The sequence below is a fragment of the Alosa pseudoharengus genome, unplaced genomic scaffold (assembly GCF_046254945.1).
Source record: "Alosa pseudoharengus isolate Yale_2024_CS ecotype anadromous, Long Island Sound unplaced genomic scaffold, YU_APseudo_1.1 YU_APseudo_1.1_scf_1, whole genome shotgun sequence".
Lineage (NCBI taxonomy): Eukaryota > Metazoa > Chordata > Actinopteri > Clupeiformes > Clupeidae > Alosa > Alosa pseudoharengus.
Genome location: NW_027468564.1, coordinates 48,943,087 through 48,970,211, shown reverse-complemented (window position 1 = coordinate 48,970,211; position 27,125 = coordinate 48,943,087). Strand labels below are relative to the sequence as shown.

General features: G+C 40.8%; 1 protein-coding gene and 1 long non-coding RNA gene across 2 annotated transcripts; both read right to left on the bottom strand.

The window, feature by feature from the left end:
* Window positions 1–991: 991 nt before the first annotated feature.
* Window positions 992–9,410, bottom strand: LOC143131304 (sialoadhesin-like). The gene is made up of 13 exons (XM_076290836.1): window positions 9,350–9,410; window positions 6,666–6,727; window positions 6,181–6,480; window positions 5,868–6,095; window positions 5,372–5,677; window positions 5,059–5,274; window positions 4,415–4,759; window positions 4,047–4,301; window positions 3,526–3,789; window positions 3,063–3,144; window positions 2,845–2,899; window positions 2,474–2,709; window positions 992–2,146 (listed from the first exon to the last, which is right to left on the bottom strand). Exons 2-13 carry the CDS (start codon window positions 6,703–6,705, stop codon window positions 2,032–2,034), a joined length of 2,442 nt encoding a protein of 813 aa, XP_076146951.1. The 5' UTR covers window positions 6,706–6,727; window positions 9,350–9,410; the 3' UTR covers window positions 992–2,031.
* A 4,452-nt stretch (window positions 9,411–13,862) lies between these two features.
* LOC143131521 (uncharacterized) lies at window positions 13,863–15,981 on the bottom strand. The gene is made up of 3 exons (XR_012988113.1): window positions 15,794–15,981; window positions 15,165–15,255; window positions 13,863–15,017 (listed from the first exon to the last, which is right to left on the bottom strand). It is a non-coding gene; the product is annotated as an uncharacterized LOC143131521 (long non-coding RNA).
* Between the last annotated feature and the right edge of the window lie 11,144 nt (window positions 15,982–27,125).

Sequence of the window (27,125 nt, the reverse complement as noted above, 5' to 3'; positions counted from 1 at the left end):
CCTAAGGAGTTGAATTTTATTTTCCTTAATAATAAATAATTTCCTTAATTTAAAGATCTTAATAAATGTTATTAACTAATATAGATGCAAATATTTCGGGTAAATGCATCAGTTGATTGATGTATTAAATTGTGTCCAAGCCAACATTGTTTGAGGGCAGGCACCCTCTCCCTTGCACGAAATGGTTCAGTCCGCCTTCCCCTGCTATAGGCGCATTTTTGAAGTAACGTTCATTCTGCCTAAGCGGTAATGCAGACGGTCACGGTGTGAAGATGTCTAAGTCTAAGAAAGCTAAATCCGGTTCCCAGAAAAGAAAAGAGAGGCAAGAAAGGGAGAAAAAAAGAAATGAGGGAAAACAAGTGTTAACAGCTTTCTTTCCCAAGAAAGGTGAGCCCAATGTGAAAGCAATAGTCTACAAATGAAATGAACTCCTGAAGGTTACAAAACACTTCAATACCACCGCGAATCCGCGATTATCAGTGCTAAAACAGCATTAACACAAAATTAGAAATAACATGATGCCTGATTTATAGCCTACCACAACATTTCAATAGCCTACTAATTCGAAAATTATTATGAGCTAATAGCTTAACTTAGTAGGCTCAATGTTATAGGTTCATGAGGAAAGGCTGTCAAATTAATAGCAAAGCTAACTTGTGAAACGCATCACACTCAGTTAGCTATAGATAGCTTCTCTCAGCCAAAAGTGTTTTCATTCATTTCATGTTCTAGCTTTTAAACATTCTTTAAACATAAGAAATTCAGTGAAGTCTTGGGTAATAAGATTATTTTCTGTTATACAGTACAGTACAGTAAGAGTTGTTAGATTAATTCAATGTGTGATTAGATAGTAGGCCTAGTTAGTTGTGAACCTCATGCTTCATGCTTACAGCCGGTGGTTGGTTGTTAGGTTGGGGGGGGGGGGGGGCCCATGGCCACCACTTGTGCATAGGGCCCAGAATTTGGTGCTACGCCCCTGGGTCTAGGTATATGTGATGACAATGTGTAGTGGGCAGTGGAATAACTATTGGTTTCCGTTTGTGGTGACTGCTGACTGAGATAAGGGATGAGATTAAATAGATCCTGGAACTTAGCCTGGTCTGGAGCAGGCTAGCTCCACAGAATAAATCGCCATGGTAACTTATACCATAACATATCCTGCTGCCCCCTATCCTGCTTTTGTGCAACTGGATCACGGATAAATTGAGCCAGGATAACCAAGATATCCCGGCTTAATCCCTTATCCTAGTTTTGTGCAATAGGCCCCTGGTCTGGAGCAGGCTAGCTCCACAGAATAAATCGCCATGCACTTATACCATAACATATCCTGCTGCCCCCTATCCCGCGTTTGTGCAACTGGATCACGGATAAATTGAGCCAGGATAAGCAAGATATCCCGGCTTAATCCCTTATCCTAGTTTTGTGCAACGGGCCTCTGATGTACCATCCTTACAACATTTAGATTTACAAAAAAGTTCGGGTGGAGTGTAACAAAATTTGCCACGCCTACAGCGTCAGACTCTTTATCAGGTACAGCCTGCACAGTAGACTTCTGCACAATCCCGTTAAAGCACTTCATGACCCTGGCTAAAGACCTTGCTAAGCACGCTTTTGCTTGATTCTCTTTTCGCAAATTTAGAATGTGAACTAAGGACTATATATATATATATAAAAACATTATTACTCTATTGCACTTCTTTTATTACAAACATGATAAAACAAACATGAATAATGTCACAGTAGCCTATCAGAGATCACATCTAAATCCTGACCTTTCCTGCCCCACTTGCTGGAAGCTGGTAAACTACGTCACCAGTGCTGAGGTCTGTGCCACAGTGCTCCATATTCAAGAAACAGTGTGCAGTCTACTACAGGCACGGTCAGAGTTCATAAGATATTGACTGATTAGGTTACTAATTGAGGATATATCCACAATTTCAGCACAACATTTATTAACCAGGAATGATTAAAATGAATCTTAATACAGTCTAACCTTTAAAAGTAATACTTCTTATGAACTGACTGTGTCCTCTATTTTCCACTGGACAGCTGAGATGACCTGAGGGTATTTCTGGTCTGCTGTTTCTCTCGCCGGTCAGGGTTTGTGGACTGTAGCCTACTGTAGATCACACTGTCATCCTCAGCTCTGCAAACACACAACAGCACACAACACTTCCTGTTACAACTTCAGTTGAAGAAATGAGGTTGGACTCAGACTGAAAGCAGCAACACATCTTCTGCATGACATGCAAGCGATGGCTGCACTTCTGCCATGCTGTTCACTGAACATTAATGAGTGTTAAGACCACTTACTCATAAACATCAACTGTCAGTGCTGAACAACCGGTGTATGGTATCAGTAAATGTGCTCAGATGCTGGAAACAGGTTGGTTTTTGGAATGACTGAATATTGGATACAGGTTGGTGTTAGGAATGGCTGTGAATGTCTGTGAGAAGCTGAGAAAAGTCCCACCTGGTGGCAGCACTCCCTCTCTGGAACTGGACTGAAGCGTAGGCAACGTCGTCATCCTGTGCAGAGGTTTGAGGCATCTGGACAGTGGAGTATAGAGGTACTTCCTGTCTTTTGGAGAGATGGATCTGAACAGTGGCATACTGAACGTCATCTTGATCATGTGTGGTTATGCTCTGTGTGGGGTCAGAGGTCATGGCTCTTGCTGTGACGGTGCTGTACACGAGACCTGAGTCACTCTGATCAGGAAAGAGAAATCATCATGTTATTTTGAGTGAGGCAGATGTGAAGGTGCAGTGAGACTCAATGGTGACATGTAGGATACACCAGGGGATATTTTAAGGCTTGACAACTTTGACAGCCAAGTTCCTCACCTGCATGTTAGCATCTGTGAACCTTCCGTCTCCTGTGGTTTTTGCAATCTTCTTCCTGTTTTGTTGATAGGACAATATGCATTTAAAGCTGATACTAATTTAATGATTTTATGAAAAAAAGTAAATGTGTTTTTGAAGTCACATCTACTAGAAATAATATGCAGTTCTGAAATGCATATTTATTTTTGCACAAAAACGAGATAATTTCACAGAATCACCTCAAGAGCACCATTCCAAGTATCAGAGCAAGAATGATGAACATGGAGATACTAGCCACCAGCATCATAACAACTTCTGGGCCTTTAGACAGGAAAAATGGAAGATTTTTATATTAATATACCCTAGAATAATAAGGTTCTATCTGCGTTTTGAGTAGTTCTGAGATATTGAGCTTCAAAGTTTTAGAATTCCATAGAGTTACATGGTAAATTGAACAAGTTCTTTTTGATATAAAGTCCAAATATGTACAGAACTTTAAGAAACACTTCATCTGAACTTAAGAAACTTTCAAAGAATAAAAATATGTAAATAACTCCATTTTGACAAAAATGTCAGATAGAACCTTATTATTCTAAGGTAGCGAAATTACATGCAAAATAATGAACTATGTCTGAACAGGAACTGCCAAATGTTGTTATTTTCAGATTGAAACTATTTGCTCTTACATTAAACCTCACTAACCTTCAGAAGGAACTGCAGCATCAGTAGAGTTCTGAGAGCCAAGTTCATTCTGTGCCACACAGTAGTAAAGTCCACTGGTATCAGAGGTCACATTGAAGCTGATGCTCTCCCCTGTGCCCCTAACAAGAGATTCAGCTCCATTCTTCATATACCAGGTGTAGTTGTGCACTGGTGGGTTGGCATCACTACTGCAGGTCAGAGTCACTGAACTGCCCACTTCTGTTTTACCAGGACTGATAGACAATGAGATTTTCCTTGGCACGTCTGTTAAAGCACATGTGCACGTTTTCTTAAACAACAAAAGTAAAAATGACAAAAATAACATAACACACAACTCTAAAGAAATCCAGACAAAGACTGAACTTCCTACATCAGCTGTGTATATCTGAAATAACAGAAGTAAACATGACAAATGATGACATTTCAATTGTGTATGATTGCGCTTATTTATAGCAGAGGAGTTTGTAATTGTTCGCTTAGTGTTGTTCTATTGTTTTGCATAGTCAGCTGTGGCAACGTACATCTCACATTGAGAAAGACAGCATTTGTGGAGAGACTCTCATCTCCTTTTACAGAACAGGAGTAACTGCCTGCATCCTCACTGCTGACTGGGTTTAGATGCAGCTTGTTGTCTCTGGTTGTGTGTTTATAGATCACAGGCTGCCCATTCTTGTACCAGGCGAAGATCGGGTTGGTCATAATGCAGGTGGTATCACAGGTGAGGGTCACTCTCTCTCCTTCTGTCACTGCTTCAGGAGTTATGAACACCTGCAGAGCTGGAGGATATAGAGGTGTATTATGTTGAGGGAGAGACAGTGTTTTTCTATGGGCACCTACAGTACATTTCATTACCAAAATAATTATAGAGCTAATTTCAAAGAGGACTTACCTGTTACAGTGATGTTGACTCCAGGTAATCCAGAGAAACCCTGCCCCCGCCTTGTTATAAATCTGAAGCTGTATTCACCAGAGTGACTCTCTCTGATGTCTTTCAGTGTCAGGGTGCAATTATTCCTTTCAATCCCAATATACTCTGTGTGGTTTTGATAGTCTTTATCCAAATGTAGGTCTATAGGGTGATTGCTTGTTTTTTGATGGTTAAACCAGAATGTTGTGTTGATACTTTGATCTCTGGGATATTTGTAAGTGCAGGAAATATCCACAGATGAACCCTTCAATCCACAGATGCTGTTAGATGAGTAGGCCACACCCCAACACTGTTCAGCTGGAACACCTGCAGTCAGGTTTGGAATTTGAGGATCAGAACACCATATTTATCACATGTTAAGGCTGTGGAAATTAGAAATTAAATTATTATTATTATAAGTAGGATATATGAAAAACTATTTGTAGTAAAAAAAAGTGAAACAATTGTTCTGTTGATTCCTCTATGTGTTCTTCAGATCCAAGAATAATTTTTGTAAACCACATGAATGTTCTTACATACTGTATCAGAGCAGATTTAGATGAAAAGACTTCTATTCTTGCTAAATTCTGACGATGGATTTTGACTGGAATTTCATCTGCACTCACACACTGCAGGGGAGCGGTGACCTTTCATTGCACAGGAGTAACTTCCCTCCTCTGAGGGTCTGGTTGAGTCCAGTTGCATGGAGGCTGTGGTTTTGTGTTCTAGAGTCTGTCCATTCTTGTACCAGACATACTGAGAGCCCAAACTGCAGGAGGTGCTGCAGCTCACCTTAATGAGATTCTGATTCTCTTCAACAGCCTCCTCCTTCACCTGCAGATCTAAGAGGTTAGAAATCATTAGTGAGTGTGTCAACTTTGAATATCATTACCTTATGAAATAAAATATACAGTATATATATTTTTTTTTAATCACTACCTGTGACTGAGAGTATAGCAGCAGAATTGGCAGTTATCCAGCTGCTGTGTAGGTTTGTCTGAAAGCGAAACTGGTAAACACCAGAGTCTTCATCTGAAAGGTTGTCCATGTTCAGGCTGCAGTCAGGATATTTATAGCTGCTGTGTTCTCTGACTCTCCCTCTCTGTTCTTCATACCACTCTCCTCTCTGATACGTGTCCTTCCATGGATACTGGTATGTGCAGGGCAGGACCACTGATGCCCCTTTAAGACCACAGACTCGTGTAGAGGAGTAGCTCACACTCCAACACTGTTTCCTTGGAACACCTATAACAGTTTTTGAATGGGTATTTCAGTGTAAAAAGGCCTCTGTTGTAGCAATGGCTTGTAATAAGTTGAGGAATTATATGATCTGCTGAATTATGTTACCATTGTGATCATCAGCAACAACTGATTTTGATTATTCTTAGACTTTATTACCTGAAGTAGAGTTGTAAAGACATTTATTCACACTCACACACTGCAGAAGAGCTGTGAGCCTCATGACCTTTCACAGAACAGGAGTAGTTTCCCTTTTCAGAAGGTCTGGTTGAGTCTAGTAGTATGGAGGATGTGGTTTTGCCTTGTAGAGTCTGTCCATTCTTGTACCAGACATACTGAGAGCCCAAACTGCAGGAGGTGCTGCAGGTCACTTTAGTAGTCTGATTCTGATACCCTACAATAGCAACCTCCTTCACCTGCAGGTCTGAGAGGTTAGACAATTATTACTTTTGAATATCATTCCCTTTGAAATTATATATATATTTTTTTTTCTTTTTTTATATCACTACCTGTGACTGAGAGTGAAACAGCAGAACTGCCAGTTATCCAACTCAGGTATAGGGTTGTGTAAAACCGAAACCGATAAACACCAGAGTCTTCATCTGAAAGGTTGTCTATGTTCAGGCTGCAGTCAGGATATTTAGAGTTGCTGTGTTCTCTGACTCTCCCACTCTGCTCCTTCTGCCACTCTCCTCCCTGATAAATATGACCCCAAGGATAGTAATATGTGCAGGGCAGGACCACTGATGACCCTTTAAGACCACAGACTCGAGTAGAGGAGTAGGTCACACTGGGTCCACACAACAGACCTGAAACACAGTCAAGATGATTTTAAGAGTCAATAAAATATTGAGAACATTCTCAGTGTGTGGAGTGTTTGCCAAATGCCAAGTAGACATGTTAAAATAACACCGTTAATATGCTTCAAAACAAGTTATAACCATATCACCCAAGCATGTCATGAGAGTATTACTTTAGATTATGTCCACTTTACCTGGCAGCCTCAGGAGAAGTATTGCAGTCAACAGGTGCATGCTTGTAAAACCTATTATTTCCCTGTTGTAGTAAAACACAATACACAGTAATACTGTAATATTAGTAATACTGTCAAGATGTGCATGCTTTTAAAACACATTTCTTTTCCTGCTGTAGTAAAACACCAGGTACTCATATTACTGACTTTTTATACTCAGGCTGAATTTATTTAATTTTTTTTTTTTAACTTTAAAGAGAATACATTAAAGGTGCTCTAAGCAATGCTGGGTAACATCACTTCTGTTGACTTTCAAACAAAACAGAGAGCTAGTTCGCTACTTCCTCCCCCTCCCTCCCGTGCAATTGAAATTCTCCTAAATGCGCATCTCGTCTGTGATATGCTGGAACAGTTTGTTATGTTTTTATGGGCTGGGTTTGCCCAGGTTGTTTTTGTTGCCGTTTTTGGAGCCTGGGCTGTCCACAGAGATCACTTTTTCTACAGTGTATTTAGGACACAGACAGCCATTGGTTGGTTAGGTGTTTGCAGTAAGTGACATAAAATGTTTTAGCCTAAAAACACGTGGCATCACTTAGAGCGCCTTTAAAAATTAAAACGTAAATCCAGCGAAAATTGAAGCAAGGGTGTTTTTCTGCATTTAAACACATCAAATAAGCTATGGAGACCGTATATTACTGTCAAAAAAATACTGTCTCCACTGCCAATTTTATGTGTTTTAATGCAGAAAAACCCTCTTGGGTCACCCAAGGCATTATTGGCATTCTCTGAATTTGTTTCAGTAGTGTTCAGTGTAATGTTTGCATTCACATCAGAAACAGAAAGCAATTACATACTGGACTTCAGTAACAATTCAGAAAAGCATGCTTACATAGAAGAGCATAAAGGATACATTTGCTATGATGCCACCAATACACCGCAGAACAAAATTATAAAAAAAATCTCCAAAGAGGAAAACGTCGACATGGCTAGTTGATAGCCATGACAGATAGTACAATGCTTACAAGAGAGGACACATTTACTGTGTCAGAAACATGCTGCAAACAACATGCTGTATAACACACAACATATAAAGAGGAAACATATTAATAGGAGATAGCAGTTGATGATTTCCCTTTTTTGTCAGTAAGCAACATGCACTGCAACAGTCCAATTATGTACATGATGCTTCTTTTGTTATCCTTCCAAATAATATATAAATGTATACAATATATCCATACAGTATGTGTGTGTGTGTGTGGGTATGTGTGTGTGTATGTATGCATATGTAGAGGGCACAGAGTAGAAAGGACTTTACAAAAATGGACGGCTCTAAATCTGTGCAGAAACAAACACACTAACATTGAAATTCACGACCAAATGAGTCAGAATCAATCTTATCTATAAAGCATAATCACCATAGTTATGGACATACTGCATGAACAGATCTGCACCTACCCTCTGATGGACAGGTGACCGTGTTGTCTGTCACTAACGGCAACTTTGACGACTGACTGAACAGAACGTGTGAATGTGAAACATGATGCTGATTAAATGCTTCCCTTTTAGATCTGTGGGTTTTTGCCGATAAAATGAAGATGGTGTTGTCAACGTTTCATTCTTCCACCACAAACATTCTTCCACCACAACAATTCATGTTCTATTGGGGCGCCTGTGACAGTCACGTCACACCTCCAGTACTTCATCAGAGAGTCTCTGGAAGGACAGACGCTGGTGCTCTCTAGGCGGCTTTTGTATAGAATGAACGACTGCATTCATGAGTTACTTATCTCCTTTCTATTCAATAACAATGGTTCGTACCAAGGTCCTAAAATATCTAGGGTTTTTCATACTTTTCTGTAAGATAACTGTGTGTGTGTGTGTTCACTCACCACGGATGAGTAAAGTGGAGAGAAGGAATTTACTTTAAGATCAAAAATAATGTCTATCTATCTATTTATTTATTGATATGACCCATAGTCATTTGTTCATTTTTTGCATACATACTTTATGTTTATAAGTGGTTAACACCTCTTCAGACAGAGAAGGTGCTGAAGCACTTCCCCCTGCTCATTTCTGTGGTGAACCATGCACCCCGGCCTTGTTTCTAGATCTGTCAATCGATAAAAACACAAGACATCTCAGGTCACAAGTGACCTATTTTTAGTAAAAGTAACAGCCTACAAATGGTCAGAGTTTAAGTCTGTTAAATATTGTTCTTAAAGTATATTATTTTTTTCTGTCAAGCAATTCTATTATGCTTACATTCTTGTCTTTTCATAAGTCATAATATTTAATAATAAGCAAAGCTATTGCACTGTTCAATTCCTGCACTGTTCACTTTTGGACTACCACCTTTGCACACACATCACATGATCAGTCCATACCAGACCTTTGCAATCACTTAACACATTTTTAACTCTTTACATTTTTACATTTCTGTGAGTGATTTTTATGTATGTGAGATATATATTTTATAAGCTACTGGATGCCTAAAACTTCCCTTGGGATGAATAAAGTATCAATCTATCTATGTATCTATCTATCCTGACTAATGTTTCAGGAACTCTGAAAACTGTTCTTTAATTACAGTATGACAGTGTGTGTGTGTGTGTGTCAGTATAATGCCAGATTCACAGACCCCATGTGTTACTCTTGTGCATAACCATAGCTATGAACATACTGTACATGAACAGATCTGCACCTACCTTCTGATGGACAGCTGTCCGTCTCTTCTGTCACGAACAGCAACTTTTACGACTGACTGAACAAAATGTGTGAATGTGCTTTCATTTCTGTGCTGTGGGTTTTTCAGTCAGTGATGGTTGTAGCTTACGTTTCATTCTTCCACCACAAACAACTTTCTCAGGCCAGTGTGTTCTGCTGTAAAGTCCATGTCACACCTCCTCCAGTTCTTCCTGTGGAATTTCCCTCATGATCAATAATAGTATCTATCTATCTATCTATCTGTCTCGATCTATCAATACATGAAATATATATGACATGACACATATATGATTATCCTTTGTCCATTGTCATTTGTGGATTTCTTTGAAGCATTGTGGTTAACACCTCTTTAGACAGAGCAGGATGTGCTGAAGCACTTCCTGCTCATTTCTGTTTTGAACAATGCACCCGGCCCTTCTTTCTAGATCTGTGACCTACCAATGACCAGAGTTCCAGTCTGTTAAAGTATAATGTCATATTCCCTTCGCCCCCATGTTGTTTCACATTGTTCCACTCCACACACACACACACACACACACATGCACAATGTTACCAAGTGCACATGAAAGATGCTAGGCTGTCCACAAAGAAATTAGTAGGCCTAGTCCATGTTAAGGCCAGATAATGAACCACTCATCAGTTTGAGGTCCTGTTTTAACTAGCAATTTTGAGCTAAAAAGCCACAAACATTTCTTCTTTCCCATTTCCAGCTGTTCCTAAGATGTATGTAATTTATGTAGCAGACGCAGTTGCAACTTTGCAACGTTTTTTTTTTATCAATTTGTGACACAATAATGTACAATGTGGAGTCAACGTGAAAGGTTGTGGGGTGCTTTACAATGGCTTTCAACACTATTCAGCCAATCTGAGATTAGAACTTGACAAGTAGAGGACAGTCCATTCAGTAAAAAAGAGAAACAACATAAGGGAACAGGAAGGACAGGGTCGATCGCATCACAATCCCTTTGTCATGGGACAGCATCTTAATTAGTAATTTAAAACAGAGCAATTTACACACTGCGGAAGCATAGTGAGGCTGCAACTATAGCAAAGTGCTTTTAGGCAAGTCCCTCACTCGGTGGACAATCATGGTTGCTCCTTGAGCTCCTTCTCTGCAGTCTCATAAAGTCCTAGGCTGTTCTCTGGAGAGGCAGGCAAAGTCCTTTTAGGCAAGTCCCTCCACTCAGCGGCCATATTGCAATGCAATTTCGGGCAGAACTGTGCGTGCACAAGGCTTCACAACACCAACCTTGCTCCAGCGGCGAGATCACAACACATGATTGGTACAATGTATTCACAACTCTTCACATGATTGGCACAATATTCACTTGTCGACTTTTGGATGCAGAAGGGGTGGGATATGTGTAGACAACTGCCATATTGGCATGAAGAACTAACCCTATGCCTTTCTATGGAGGATTTGGAGGATGAGTGTTGTGTCTCCTTATTAGAACGTCTGTGAGGCAGGTCACTCACTCACAGTCCTCACTCTGTTAAAATAAAAAGCATAGACCTCTTAAAACATGTGGGGATAACAAACTGAAGCAGGGAGATAGGAAAAATGTCCATTAAGACCTCAGCCAGTTTAGATGCACAAGCCTTGAGAACACGACCTGGGATGTTCTCAGGTCCTGGAGCTTTGTGTATTCACCAGGCGCGTGCGTCGGAAGGTGGGGCAGCGAACTACCTGAAGCATCCTCCACAAAAAATAGTTCCTCAGTAAATCATTGCTCCGAAACTATCTTTATTAACATCTGTATTGCAGAGAATGCAATGGTTCTTTGACCAATTACTTACTGAAGATTTTTTTAAAACTAAGACTTTTAGACTCATAGGTTTTGTTGTCTTACACTGGCGTCCACACAATCTTAACATAGTTTGAAAGGGACTGGATTCAGGAATAGGCTTCTAAGACAGGCACCTGTTCTGTCTAACTCACCTCACGTTACCCCATGCATTACTTGGTTTCTGAGTTTCTGTCACTGAAGAGTGATCCCATTTGCCGAGGTCTGGGCGGGGGAGTACTTTGTAGGCATGGCTTTATGGACGAGTGTATGCGTGATCAAGGGTGTTATGATCTCAAGTTGGAAAGCTCACATGTTGATGCTACTAACTCTTCACTGTATTCTACATACATGGTCTACACACGTCTGTGCATACAAACCAGGGGGTCAGGATTTAAAGGGTTAGCTTCAGCCACTTAACATGGCATTTGGCCGCCGACATTTTTGAAAACATGGTTGCAACTTCCGGCACCAGTTTTTACATGCTGATTGGTAGATGACAGCTCATGCACGAGTTTAGTGTTGGGCACGAGCGTCCTCGCACGTCCGTGTTGGTTTGCATTTCTGGAAGACGACAAATAAAACAACTAACTACTTGGATTAAGCTACTGATACTTGACTTAATGCTTACATGGTTTAGGCTGTATTACCGGACTTTGTGGTAAATAAAAGAAAAATGTTAATGTTGTCATATTAGGCTATTATTTGCCGTATATGCGGGGTACCAATTACCTTAAAGTAACTGACTATGACCATACACTTTGGCAGATGCATAGCAATGACCTATATCCAATTATTAGCCTACTTATTGCGTTGTGTATGAAGACTATTTTAAAACGCACAGGCTGTAGTTCTGTAGAACGCAACGTCTGGATCATGTAACCTATGTCTCCCCAAGTGTTTTAAAACGGAACAAATGTCAATGACTTATTTCGTTTGCTTTCTTGCAACATTGACATGATTAGGCTATGCATTTGGTTTAAATGTTCAGGCTGCCAGTCGAGGCAAAAGCCAAATGTCCAACAACAGTTGCAGACTATGCCTGCTCGAACCACAATACCCGAGGGATGTGCGCTTCTATCGGAAGTTTAACTTGCTCATTCCGTCTACCTGCAAATGTAGCCTAGGCTTAACAAGCTGCAAATTCACACTGGGTGCAGCAAAAATCCCAGCTATCCACACGTTTCATGTCTACTTAATTAATAGTAATTTTCGTTGGATAGCCTATTGCGTAATATGCCTACCTGTCCAAATATAGTATTTAGGGATCATTATTTGTGAAGCCTAAAGTGACACAATATTGATTCGCATAGTTTATTATCACATATGAACATCACATTAAATAACCTAGGACTTCAGAGACAGGGCAAACTTTACCACCATTCCCAAAATGTTCCCAACCAATTAAATGAATTTGCGCTTATAACGAGGTGAAGCGCGTTCCAGAACAACTTCTTTTCCTCTGAGGGAATGGCCAATCTTCATCAACGACATACCGTTGTACCTTACGTTGTCTTCGTCTGTAACGTGGAATCTAATAGGCTAATTCTAGAATTCTTCATGAAACGCCATTTTCGTAAAGATGGCTGCGGTCAATTTCATGCTTTTTTGGCTGAAGTAGCTAGCCTAGCATGGGCCATTGAAATGAATGGGGGCGGGATTTAGTCACTCTCTCCAGTTATATATAATACCTCCATGATACAAACTCAGTAAAAAGAGCAAACTTCACTCAATTAGCCCATGCAGATGTTTGTGGTCTTTTAAATACATCTTCAAGATCTATATACAGACATTGATGTATCTGAGATATATGTTTCAATGTGTCACACTGAGTAATTGTCAGCATTCAGTCAAGGTCAGTGGTAAATGGGGTCAAAGTTCAACCATGTCACCTCAGAACGTTAGAATAGAACTCGCTGCTAACAGTCTGACACTGGAGAAAGTGCAAACGCGATGAACTTTATTGGACCAATTGACTTAAACTGTGAAGTTTATTGTTACAAAGTTTATGATTAGCAATCTTGAGGCAATAGAGGCAAATGCACTTGTGTTTTTAATTTTAATTTAATTTGTTTTTGTATTTTTAATTTGTAGGAAAAAGGATGATAGAATACTGTAGTTGCTGGGTGATCCTTTGCGGCTGCCTTTCATAGGCCTAGCCTCTTTTTGATTGCACCTCATATCAAACATTTGCAGATTTGTTTGTAATCCAAAATCAATTATTGCATTCTTCTGACTTGGATGTTTACTTTAATGCAAATTTCTGTAGGAGAAAAAAACACAACACTTTACCAATATATTTCCCCTCTGTATTCTCTCAGGTTAAATAAAAACAATTGATACATTTTCACACTGCACTGAAAAAAATGACATGCAAGAATTACTTAATTTTATTTAGGTAACCATTTGCACTCAATTTAATTTAGCTACATCCAGCCATATAGATTTAGTTGAATTTGCTTAATATTTTCTTGCAATTAAAGCTAAACTAAATTGAGTAGTTACAACTAAATCAAGCCAAGCAAACTCCAATCAAATATTTTGAGTAAAAATTAGTATTAGGTAACCATTTGCACACAATTTAATTTAGCTACATCCAGCCATATAGATTTAGTTGAATTTGCTTAATATTCTCTAATGCAAGAATTACTTAATTTTTTTTAGGTAACCATTTGCACTCAATTTAATTTAGCTTCATCCAGCCATATAGATTTAGTTGAATTTGCTTAATATTCTCTAATGCAAGAATTACTTAATTTTTTTTAGGTAACCATTTGCACTCAATTTAATTTAGCTACATCCAGCCATATAGATTTAGTTGAATTTGCTTAATATTTGTATATAATTTCATTGGTAAAAATTAAGTTAAACTTCAAATTCAGGTTAAATAGTATTAACTTAAATCTCAAACAGAAATGGTATAACTGTCTTTATTAAAACAAATGTTCAACACAGAAACACACATATGAACACACATTGTGACCCTTTGCTCTAAAAAATAATAATTTTCCCGCTCTCAAACCAAAGCAAAAGCAAAGGCAGTAGTGCCAAAGAGAGAGAGTGTGAGCACCAAAAGAGAGAAAGAAAGATTCAATAAATGGTTGTGAACCTTTGACCAAAGCCAAACACCTTACCAGTGAGTGATTGTGTGTGTGTGTGTGTGCATGCGTGCGTGTGTAAGTAAATGTGCCGAGATAGAATGACAGAAAGACAGTGAGAAAGAAAGAATGAGAGAAAGACAGTGAGAAAGAAAGAAAGGTTCACAACCATTTATTGAATCTTTCAAATCAAGTCAATCATGACTGTGTGTGTGTGTAAAAGTGTGCAGAGAGAGAGGACGAACGATAAAGAGAGAGAGAGAAAGAGAGACAGCAGGGAAGAGAGAGAAGAGGCCCACTTGCCCATCTAATGATTTGGTTCTTAAGATTGAGAACCTTGGGTAGGAGCTTATCACCATCCATCTGAATGACAACTTTTTGCATGAATTTGTAATAGTATTGAAGAGTTCAACATTGATTCAATGTGTATATGACCCCTAGCTTCACCAAAGTCCTTTTAGGCAAGTCCCTGCACTCGGCAGCCATAATGCAATGCTTTTTTGGCACTCATCGGGCATCCTATTCGGCAGAAATGCGCGTGCGCAAGGCTTCACGACACCAACCTTACTCCAGCACCGAGTTCACAAGACATGATTGGAGGATTTTTTGAGTGCTGTGTCTCCTCATTAGAAAGTCTCTGGCTTCACTGCACAGCCTTGTGCAACAGACCAAGGTTCCTCCAAAATGATGCCTCCATCCACAACGATGCCGATGTCCTCATGTTCCAAGGGGTGGTTTTCTCTTGACACCTCCTTGCCATGGATATCCTGTACAAAATGTAAAAAGCTGCTTTAGGTTGACGCTTGAGAAAAGGTACGAGCTGGGAGCTGGCTTAAAGGTTTTTGGCTTAAAAATTGGCATAAAAATGCAATTTTTATTGCAATTTCAACATGCCCTTGGTTAGTGTTACTTACCATGTACATGTATGAGAGAATCATCATCTTCACCAAAATAAAGGCACGGGGTCTTGATGGCTGCCTCCCTCCTCAGATGTACAGTCTCTGTCTGTTCAGATACAGGGATATTAATTATTTTGTGAAAATACAATCAATACTCTAAATAATAATAACCTCTATTTATAAAGCACTTTTAATACGGAAGATTCAGTTCAGAGTGCTTTGCAACAGAAAACAGGCATTTGGCAAGCATGTCTTTCCCCTGTATTGGTTGAAACACACCCCATAATCACGTCCCAACGAAGCAGCGCCAGACTTAAATTCTGACAGGAATTGAGTATAACGACATCAGGCTAATAAGTGAGTGTACCAGTTGGGGAAGGAACAATGTGAGCAACGGGAAAATGAGTGAGTGGGTAAATGTATGACGACTCATGTAGTCGTATCAACCCTGAGGAGTCCAGTTATAGTTAGACACAAAATTATAATGCCTCTATCTGTCGCTATGTTGTAATAAGGAACATAAGAGCAATGTGTGAGTAGGGTGACTATAAGTGATGGCAGTTGCAAATAGCAGAAACAGATCCAATGTGATCATTGTATGTAATATGTAAGAGAAGTAAACAATAATAGTAATACAAACTTACACCTTGCAAAATCCTCAAATGTTTGGTCATTTTATGTCCTTTAAACCTTCTTCTGGAACTTATGACCTTCTTCTTCTGGAAAACGGCGGTCACTGGACATCCAAGGTTACGCATCTTTGACCTGTAGCTTGCCTGAATACCCAAGCATCACAGGCATTTCCTGATCCAGTCATCAAGCAAGGACATTTCTCAATACATAGATAGAAACACATTTATAATATAAATATAAAGTATACATTTATGAAATATACTTATTTAATACATACACAAATGGTGCTAGTTAATCAAACGATTTTGACACTTCATTTAATTGACATTTGACACATTATCTTACAATCTACCAACAATAGCTACACAGCCCTGCTTGTTGGTCTGACTGTCCCCTTGAAGGGAAAACATTTCGAATTTCAACACCATGGAACAAATAAAATGTTCAAGCAATATCTGCTTAACAGGTGCGTAGCATCAGCCTGTCCAGATCTTGCACTGCTGTTGAGTTTGAGAAATGCCACCACCACCACCATGCATATTCAGCGCTGGCGATGACATGAAATAGTGGTACTCCATTACTGACAGAATAAATAAACACGTTTCTAAACCTAGCGTAAATGTGGCTTTTGCCCAACATTGTCCGAGTTATGACCTGACCTAATCACTCACAAAACATGCGTCCTATTTCTTTCCTTTTTACATGTACCTTGGCCTGCATTCTGAGTCTCCAAACAAATGTATTTTGCAAACTCGGCATTGCTCAAGTTAAGTGTCAGTTGACTCCACAGGGGTCGGTGAAAACGTGTTTGGTCTGCTGCATAACGTGTTCGGTTAGCTAACTAGCAACGTTAAGGTCAACCATATTTCAGGCAAGATCTGTGTTCCAATTCAGTTAGCAGCTAATGTTAACTGTACAAACTTTAATGGGTCCACTGAGTTTCAACGACCTAAATTGTCTAACATTAAGGTATATATTCATTTTGAAGTTATTCAATCAATTACGTCGAGGAGGTAATAAAAGTAAACTTTAAGATGAACTTGTTAGCCCAGTTAACATTATATTGGAGTAGAACTGCTAGGTAAAGTTAACTTTAGCTAGCTTGCTAGACGATTTCTTAAATATTCAAGAAAACAGCTCTATCGTGTCAAATAAGGCAATTAAAGACACTCCAAATTTGTAATGGTAAACTGACTGTCAAATGACGTTTAATAATATACCACTTACCGTTAAAAGTCAAAAGCGAAGATTTCAAGTGCAGATCCCTTCAAGCCAACGGAACCGTTTGCAAAATGGAGGACAATCATCTTTTGGCAGCCAAATAAACGCATGCGCAGCACTGCCTCTGAAGCAAAACCCTTTTTTCTTGCAGATATTACTTAACTGAAATTAGTTTTTTGTAAAACACAAACAAATCTGAAGCAAACCCCTTTTTTTCTTGCAGATATTACTTATCTGAAATGAGTTTTTGCAAAACACAAACAAATTGAGTATATAAATACAGTTTCATTTAAGAAAAAATTACTACATGTCAAAATCACTTTTTTCAGTGTGATAGATAATGATGTAAAATAAAAATGTTTAATGTTCATGGTGTCCACTAATGTTTTGCACCCACCTTTTCTGGCATTTGTTGATAACATCCTTGACAGTGACTTGGTCTCTCTGAGGGGCGAACCTGTCCACCATCTTGATAAGGTTAGGGTGGGAAGCCAGGAATGCCAGGGTGTTACGGGCATGGGTCCTGTTTCAGACACAAAATACATCAACATTCATTTATTTACAATGAGGACATAATAGTCATTGACAATGGCAGCATTAAAGTAACATTATGTAGTTGTTATACCTTAAAATAACATTCAAATTAGATGTGATGCCATACGGACTTTTGTCGTTGCTCAGTACGTTTGACACTAATTCATTCACATTGTACAATATGTACAAAACGTATAGTGAACGTAAACATTTTTCCACTAACTACTTCATTCTTATTGTGGTAATCACACAATTTCAAGTCCCCTGCACTGATCACTTATTATTTTTTTGGAGAGCTGATTGTTTTGATATGGTAGCTGATTGACTAATTTAGAAACAAAAAGTAGTGCTCCCACCTGACTTCCTGTGCACTGTCGAGGGCCAGGCAGCTGATGGAGTGGATAAACCGGTCAGTCAAGTCCTTTTTGCCAGACAAGATGCGGGATGCCCCCATGACCTCTGCCAGTCTCTCCAGGAACTGTGCTGTGGTCTTCCTCACGGCCGCATTACGGTGCCTAAGAAACAGAGAACCATTGAGACAAACCAAGAGAACCAGAGGAGACAAAGAACCACAGAGCCAGGAGAACCAGGTGAAAAAGAGAACCATGTAACAGAGATAACTTGTTGAGGACCAGTAAAACTGTAGCATCTGCAGAACCACAAAAAACAGTAAACAAGGAAGGAGTCTGAAGTGGAGGGTCACCAAGATTCTGTTTCCCCTCACCTGAGTCCTGTGTTGATGAGGGCGTTCATGCTGCGAGAGGGGGTGACGTTGAGCACCATGTACCCCAGTGCCAGCTCCATGTCCTCCCTGATGAAGCCACTGGCCTCTCCAGCTTTAGGCAGCAGCGTCTGGGCTGTGCCCTCGGCCTCTGCGTCCATAGCTCGCCCCAGGTGAGCGTGCAGGTGGGCCAGCGTCACCATGGCAACTCGGGACACCATTGAGCGCAGGTTCTTCACCTGGGTGGGAGGGGTGATGCAGAATGATAGGTTACCACTCTGACTTAAAATATCTAGAATAGAGTTACAGCTGTGTGTTCTATTCACAAAAGTGAATGCCCAGTATGATTATAGATTGTAGTGGCATTAAGAAATGTAAACTCATTGAACTATGTGTAGCATCATTAAGTCATTTGAATACACATTCTCTATCTAGTCTGAATCAGAACAAATGCATCATGAGCTCCAGCTTGTTTTCCAGCAGAGAGCCTCTGACCTCGCGGTAGACGGCCAGACACACATCATGCAGCCTGGGCAGCAGCACCTCAGCGTGGTGCTGGGACAGAGACCTGATGGAGGTCAGGGCCTCGATCTTCTGCTCCCTAAAGAGAAAACACACTCAACTCAGAGGAACATGAGGATACATAGACTTGACTTTAGCATATAGCCCTAGCATAGGGCAGGCTATCTTCAATGAAGGAACACATTCTTCTAACACATGTGTCATCATGTCTAGACTATATCCTATTTTAGCTGAAAGCCTATCATCTGTCTGAAGTCAAAATGTTAATGTAACCTACAATGTCACAGCTAAAGACTTGTAAACTGCTTAGATGTACAGTATTAGCCTAGCCTATTTTAGCTATACTCCCACCAGTCGTCGTCTCTGAGCAGCCTGAAGGCCTGCAGGATGGCCTGCTCAGGGCAGGACACAGGGGGCAGTTTGGCCAGCTCTGGGAGCTCCCTGATCTGCTGGGTGCTGCTTGTCTGCTTCTCCACTATCACTCTCTTCTTCTTCACCTGCTCCCTCACTTCCTCCTTCCCTGCCAGAGACTCCATGGGCTTTTGCTCTGGGAGGTTAAAGGTCAAATGTGTTTGTCTGACATCCTGTCTACACTGGCAAACTATTACTATACATAATTATGTAATAACTGCACTGATGTGTAAGTAAGCTGTGTTAAGACTGTATAACGTGTTCTTTATGTGCTGCTCAGTAATCTCTTTATATTGATCACCTCATGCCCATTTGTAGATTATTTTCATGTTACAACCAAAGCTATATGAGACAATACTGAGTTACTGAAGCGTATGGTACGCTCCCGCGTCTGCGTCCCGCGCACGCGGCACTGGTGAGCGCGTGACGAGAATTGCGTAATTTTTACATCATGCGTCGCGTCTTTGAGTCGACCGAATTTTAAGACCGCGCGTCAAAGTGACGCGTAGACTGCGCATGTGTGAAACGGAACTGCTGTAAACACTCCCCTCCAGTAGGTGGACCACATAGAAGAACAACACTTAAACCTACAAACAAACCTAGACAGAAGAAGACTTGTTTGGTTACCATAACGACGATGGAACAGAGAGAGCGCCTGTCCTCAACTTGCCTGGCTTTGAGTTACGTGAGACAACTTCGACCGATTAAAGCCACAATTATCCACAGATACATTCTTTAACATTATATTTAACGGTCACTTTATGTTGTTGAACCCAAAGTATTTCAAGACACCACATTTTAGATGAGTTGGGGACGTAATTATCTGCTGGCCGTTCTGTACGTCACCTGATTGTCGAAACAGGGTGGCTGCCAAGGGCGTCGTAGTGGGGGGACAAGTGGGAATAAATTACCCGGGCCCCAAGTGGGGAGAGGGCCCCTAAGGAGTTGAATTATATTTCCCTTAATAATAAATAATTTCCTTAATTTAAAGATCTTAATAAATGTTATTAACTAATATAGATGCAAATATTTCGGGTAAATGCATCAGTTGATCGATGTATTAAATTGTGTCCAAGCCAACATTGTTTGAGGGCAGGCACCCTCTCCCTTGCACGAAATGGTTCAGTCCGCCTTCCCCTGCTAGGCGCATTTTTGAAGTAACGTTCATTCTGCCTAAGCGGCAATGCAGACGGTCACGGTGTGAAGATGTCTAAGTCTAAGAAAGCTAAATCCGGTTCCCAGAAAAGAAAAGAGAGGCAAGAAAGGGAGAAAAAAAGAAATGAGGGAAAACAAGTGTTAACAGCCTTCTTTCCCAAGAAAGGTGAGCCCAATGTGAAAGCAATAGTCTACAAATGAAATGAACTCCTGACACAAAATTAGAAATAACATGATGCCTGATTTATAGCCTACCACAACATTTCAATAGCCTACTAATTCGAAAATTATTATGAGCTAATAGCTTAACTTAGTAGGCTCAATGTTATATAGGTTCATGAGGAAAGGCTGTCAAATTAGTAGCAAAGCTAACTTGTGAAACGCATCACACTCAGTTAGCTATAGATAGCTGTTCTCTCAGCCAAAAGTGTTCAATTTGTATAGATAGCTGTTCTCTCAGCCAAAAGTGTTTTCATTCATTTCATGTTCTAGCTTTTAAACATTCTTCAAATAAAACAGAAATTCAGTGAAGTCTTGGATAATAAGATTATTTTCTGTTATACAGTACATATAAGAGTTGTTAGATTATTTCAATGTGTGATTAGATAGTAGTTAGTTGTGAACCTCATGCTTCATGCTTACAGCCGGTGGTTGGTTGGTTGGTTGGTTGGGGGGGGGGGGGGGGGGGGGGCATGGCCACCACTTGTGCATAGGGCCCAGAATTTGATGCTACGCCCCTGGTGGCTGCATATGGCTCATTGTGGCTACTGGCTATTATATTGGCTTGCTTTGGTCATGAGCCCTGGATCATGTAGCACTGAATGAGATGGCAAACAATAAAATAAAACTAATCATAGACTGTAGAAATGCGCTACACAGCACTAAAAACCGAATAGTTTATTTATAGTTTGACTACGGATATTTCACGTCATGTTTAAATAAAAAGTGACAGCTACTCCCTGCATAGAGAGCTGACATGACTTCGGATTAAATGCATCTTTTAAAAATGAGCGTAGCCTAGCACCTATTACTGAACAATGCTGAAATCAAATCGCGAAACCCAGAGCCATATAAAGGCATCTATCTACAACGCTCAGGCGAAACCCACACTTGCTGATCGAGATGCATTCTCGCCTGTTCCGTATATAATGCGTTATCAATAGTGATTATAATAATAAAGGGAATGTAGCCTACCTCTCCCAGGTGCAATCATTATCACCTAGCTCCTGAACAATGCTGAACTCAAATCTCGAAACTCGCCTGTCAACACCGGATGTGCATTATCATAATAATAATTGAAGGAATAACCTAGGCTACCTCTCGCTCTAAATACACCCATTATCACAGTGAGACATTATACATTATGAACACAAATAGTTACTTCAAAACTTTTATTGACATGTCATATTTACAGGTTTTTGGTTCATACTTTTTGGTATGAGGCAGGTGTGAAGACTCAATACAAATTTAACTGAGGACATGTACGCACAACTCGTTCTTACCATGCTGTGTTTAGAAAAATGTCCCAATTATTGCTGCCCTCGCAGCACCGAGTCACTTAGCTATAGGCTTGTAGCCTAAGTAGCCTAATAAGCAAGTAGTCTAAGCTAGTCTCTCAGCTATACCAACAGGTGTGCTGTGTGTGTTCTGGTGGATGATAAATGGAGCGATGCGATGGGCCAGCTTATCAAACTTCCCAGCAGACAGGCGAACGTACTCGTGGTGCTTTTTCCTTCATCAGCTCTTCCATCGTTGAGTGCTCGCACATCCCACGTTATTCTTTTCTTCATGCGTTTCAGGCTTCTTTGGTGGTTGTGTCCTACTTTCAGGCTCGACGTACCGCCCCCAGTTGGTGGGGCAGAGTATCACAGTTAAGCCGTAGTGCGCAGGCGCTAACCTTAACGATTTAAAGTGCATTCAGGACATAGATATATACACTAGATGTCGCCTTCTGCTTCTCAGCATGCGTCAACACCGCCGCCATCTTGGTACAGGGATCTGAAGCGCTAAACTAGTTCTCCTGTATTGTCAGCGTTACCTATTTAGCGACGTTTGGCCATCCCCAGCGATAGAAAACATTTTTAGCGATTAGCGACAAATTTGGGAACTTCTCACAATGATGGCAGATCGGCTTCTTTGTTGTTGAAACGTAAGAAAATCACCTTTCTCGTGGCTTTGTCATTTATGAATTCAGCTACATCTCGTTTGCCCATGGCACTGACCCATGATTATAAAAGTAACGACTGGCGTAGCCTATGTAGTAGCAGAGGTAAATGTTCTACAGATCTACAGCAACTTCTGGTGAGATTACAACTTACATGAGTAAACGAGACGAGGGGTATGTGGCCTCAACCAGAGCCTGTCTACGAAGAGCCTGTTTACTTTCATTGTATCGAACCTGGTTGCAGTTTACTCATTGTTCCTCTAGGGGCCGCCGCTAGCTAGTGCAGAATGAATGGGAGTCTATGGGGCTAGACGGGTAAAATGTATCTTTATTATCGTCTTAAGCTTAGTTTTCTCTAGACTCAACCATAAATACATGCCTGTCAGTTGGAACAACCCAAAAAACTAGATAATTGCTTGAGATTTTGACGATTTATGGTGATTTTATTTTCGCTAGATCTTTGCCCAGATTGACGCTAATGCATTATAGAGGAGTGGATCACTGAAGCAAGATGGCGTCTCGATTGACGCATTCGTTCCAATGAACAGCAGTAGTCAAGGCGACATCTAGTGTATATATCTATGCATTCAGGACAGCAGAATTTGGAGTATGCTTCACGTCCACGGCAAAAATGACGCACGACCATGCCAGAGCCTTGAGTGTGTGTGTGTGTAAGAGGGGGGTAGGGGTGTGTACCAGAGGAGGCTTCTATAAGACTACAGGTGAAGCAGTGCTTCACCAAAAAAAAGTAAAAAAACAAAACACAAAAAAAATCTTACAATTATCACAATTTTACTCCTTTGAAACAGAAATACAGTTACTAACACAAGCTGTTTTCCTGAAATCAGTTCTGTGAGTGACAACAGCGCCATCGCACCCGCGGTGAAACAGAGAATTACAGTGAATCAGACTGCTTCACCAACTTTTCGTTTTGCTTCACTACCATAGATCTTTCCCCATTGACTTCAATGTAAATCGAGTGAAACCCCAGGCGGCTCGTGGATTTTTTCAGTTATGGCAGATAAGTCCCACCCGTGAAGCAGTGACCGATTGGGCAGAATTTCACACTTCCTGCCGTTGAATATGATTGACGCAACACTCTGGCCAATCACTGTCTCCATTAGCTTGCCATCACTTTTCAGTTGCCTTCAGTGACCTTACTAGAGTTTCATTATGAATTGTGTAATTCATTCGCATAGTTTGTTTTACATTAATTTTGTAAGGTACATCGGATTTTTTTCTGTGTAGGAGAGAACGTTTTATTTAGGATTATTGTGTGTAGCTCTGTGTTTTCTAACATCAGCTAGGGGTCTCCCCCACCAGTCAGCTAACGTTAGTGACTCGCTAGAAGCTAGAAGCTAAGTCCTAGCAAGATGGTTTCGACGGAAGTTTCAGGCGATGAACATCGTTGACCGCAACGTACAGGATTCTTTACAGTTTTTTTAAATGAGGACCTATGAGTGAATGCAGAGGGGAGACCAAGAGACCTCCTGTGAAATTAACACAGTTCGTGGGTGCTACTTTGGCTACGGTAAGGATAAACTTGATAAACTGTAGGCTACAGTAGGCTATGCATTAGAAAGTGCAGCTTCTCAACGTAGCCATCCTGTAAGTTCATTGATGTGTTATGATAACATTAGCCTATGTTATGGATGTGTTATAGGCCTAACGTCTTGGCTTCCCATTTTAAAACCTCAACTTTGTCAAAGACAATTCAGAACAATCTGCTTGAAGCTAAATTTCAACTACCATTTAAAAACGAAATAGACACTGATTTGATTTAGAAAAAAATCTAGGATTCTTCAATGTATCAGAGGCAAATGCCAAGTGGATCTTTACTTTTGTAGAGAAGGAAGGCAGTGACAGAAACAAACTGGTTGGTCAAACATATGCCAGAGCAACAGTCATGGTATAATTTCTTAATATATCCCAGAGGCAAGAATGTGTCTCTTAATAGGCTACTGAATTTGACATTGCTTATGGGGCATAATTAGTAGCTTAGAATATTGGAAGGTTGTTGTTTCAAGATGTTGTGGACATCAACAACTTGGCATTAATACACTGCAAAAACGTACCTAGTCACTAATAAGTGCTAAAGTGGAGATGCTCTTTTTTGGGGGCATGACCATAGATAGCCTAGTCTCTGCAAGCAATATGTCTAACAAAAATATGCAAACTTATAATAATAATAATAATACATAAACCTTGTTTACTGTCTTGTCCAGTCTTAGGCCCACTACACCCCATTTGTGGCCTGTACTTCGAGATGGTGGTAAACAGGTCTTGATTTCTCAACAAATTACTCTGAGCTCTCTGACTGATCAAACATAGCTTTTGTTTATGCCATTGCAGACAGTTCAATGTCATCATGTGTCTCATACATTCAACCTCACCAACTTTGCCAGGTGTGTTAGGCACAATGTTCGTTTCCTTGAGGGGGGGGGGGGTCATAATTTCATAACTGCTTCACTAGAAAAAAATACCACCAGCCGCCACTGGTGTGTACAGTACCTAACTTTCCTAACTTCACTACTCACCTGTCACAGCAGTGGCCACACTGAGTGATGTTGTTTTCTTGAAGCGGGGCAGTCTGCTGATGAACTGTCTCTGACAGGTTGCCTGGGGTTTAGCTGTCTCTGGGGGGGCAGGGACAGCGGAGGCAATAGGTGGAGTGGAGCTGCCTCTGCCATCTGAGACGTGCTTGAGGACACTGTTGCAAGCGACCTCCTTAGCGACACTCAGGGGCTCCTGCATGCACCCCACGTCCTGGGCTTCAGCTTGACCATCGCTGTCATGGTTTTGGTCATGGGCAGCTTGGACAGCTCTGACACAGCGCCTGGCCCTGATCTTGTTTGGCTTGTTCTGGCTTTCTCCTGTTTCCTCAGGTGGAGCAGGTGCCATGCTGCCAGTATCAACGCCACTCAGGGCTCTGTCGTGATGGATTGGCTTCAGAGGGTGAGCGCGATCAAGGCCTGTCAACTTCTTCCTGCCTAGGGATCGCAGGGCAACTCGTTTGGGAGCTGCAGAGGGGAATCTGTCACCTACCAACAGCTGCATCAGGACCGGGTCTTGGACCTTGGCGATCGCGGGCAAGGAGGGGAATGAGGCGCTGGACCGCTGCTGCTGGGGGGGTGCAGGGCTGATAGGGGGCAACAGCTTGCGCTGGCCAGGCGCTACACAGGCTCCGAGTGGCTGCAGTGAACCGCAGAGCATTGTGGGATTGTGTTCTGACGGCAGCACAGGCTCAACATGAGGATGATGATGAGGATGAAACAGCTGATGCTGAGACTGCAGACAGGAAGGAGGCAACACGTCATCAAACATGTCAAACACACACACACACACACTGCATTATCAATCCAAGTGTAATATTATTATGTATCTGTATGAACCATAAACGTAGCAATTTTGTATGTGGTGATCCCTGAAAGTTTATATAGTTCTTATGGTAACCACTAACCCATAATTGTGGTTGAGCCAAAGATTATTTAAGATTAGTTACCAGCAGAGACGGGTAACTAGACAATCTTTGGTTACCAGTTTAGGTCATCAAACTAAATTTGACCTTTAACCTTTCTACTTTCTGAAAGATTACTTTCTAAAGTGTGCTACTTGAAGTGTTATTTATCACAACTTATTATAGGCACCAGAAAATAAGGGATACAACATTTACATAACATTTCAGCTATAATAAGATTGTTGAGGGAACTCACACACACAGAGGTCCAGTTGTTCGGCATCTGTTTCTTTAGGTGCTGCCGCATTTTGGTAATTATCTCCTGGTTTTGAGCGCGGATTTTATCCAGCTCTCCTTTAAGACTTTGGGAATCCATTGAACTTAAAGCTAATTCACAGACAGTAGCTAGCCTACATTTCCAACTTGGTGATGACAATGAACTGAAATTAAACGCCTTGAACTTAAAATACAAAACTGTGTCAAAGACCGTAGATTGTTATGCAAAATTTGATTTGACAAAATCGAAAAGGATCTACTGAAAAGTAAGTGTGATTCTTTCTGAGAAGTTCCAACTGATGTGAAATAGAGTTTTCGCCAAGGGTGACAGGAACGCTATTGTGACCTCATAATTGTGACGCATGTATGGTTGCTGGACTGTATCCTAGCTGGACTGTTCAGATTGGTTTAGATGCAAATCAATTAGTTGTCGCCTATCGGCCTTAAACTGGTCAGCAGTCGCTATTATAGATAAATAACCATAAGCTAAGCTATTTTAAATAAATGTTGACTCATAAAAAGGACCTTCTCTGGCCAACAACTTTAATAAGGCTAATTGATCTTTGATTTGAGTTCAGTGATTTCTGCCTAACATAGCCTGCCAATTATTAGGCCTATAGGCTACGCCAGCGTTTCTCAAACTATGGGTCGCGACCTACTGGGTCGCGGAGACATGGCAGGTGGGGCGCGAACTTACGTGAAAAGCAGGAGTTTTTTTATTTATTTTTTTATCTGTAGCCTGGGCCCAGGTAGCACCCGATGCGCAAAGAACGCACTGTTCTTCCCACAGGGAAGCGCTCGTGTCAAGGCAGCTTAGTTAGTCCCGACCTACATGAGATTTTGAACGTTGTTGTGAAAGTGGTGAATTTCGTCAAAACCCGG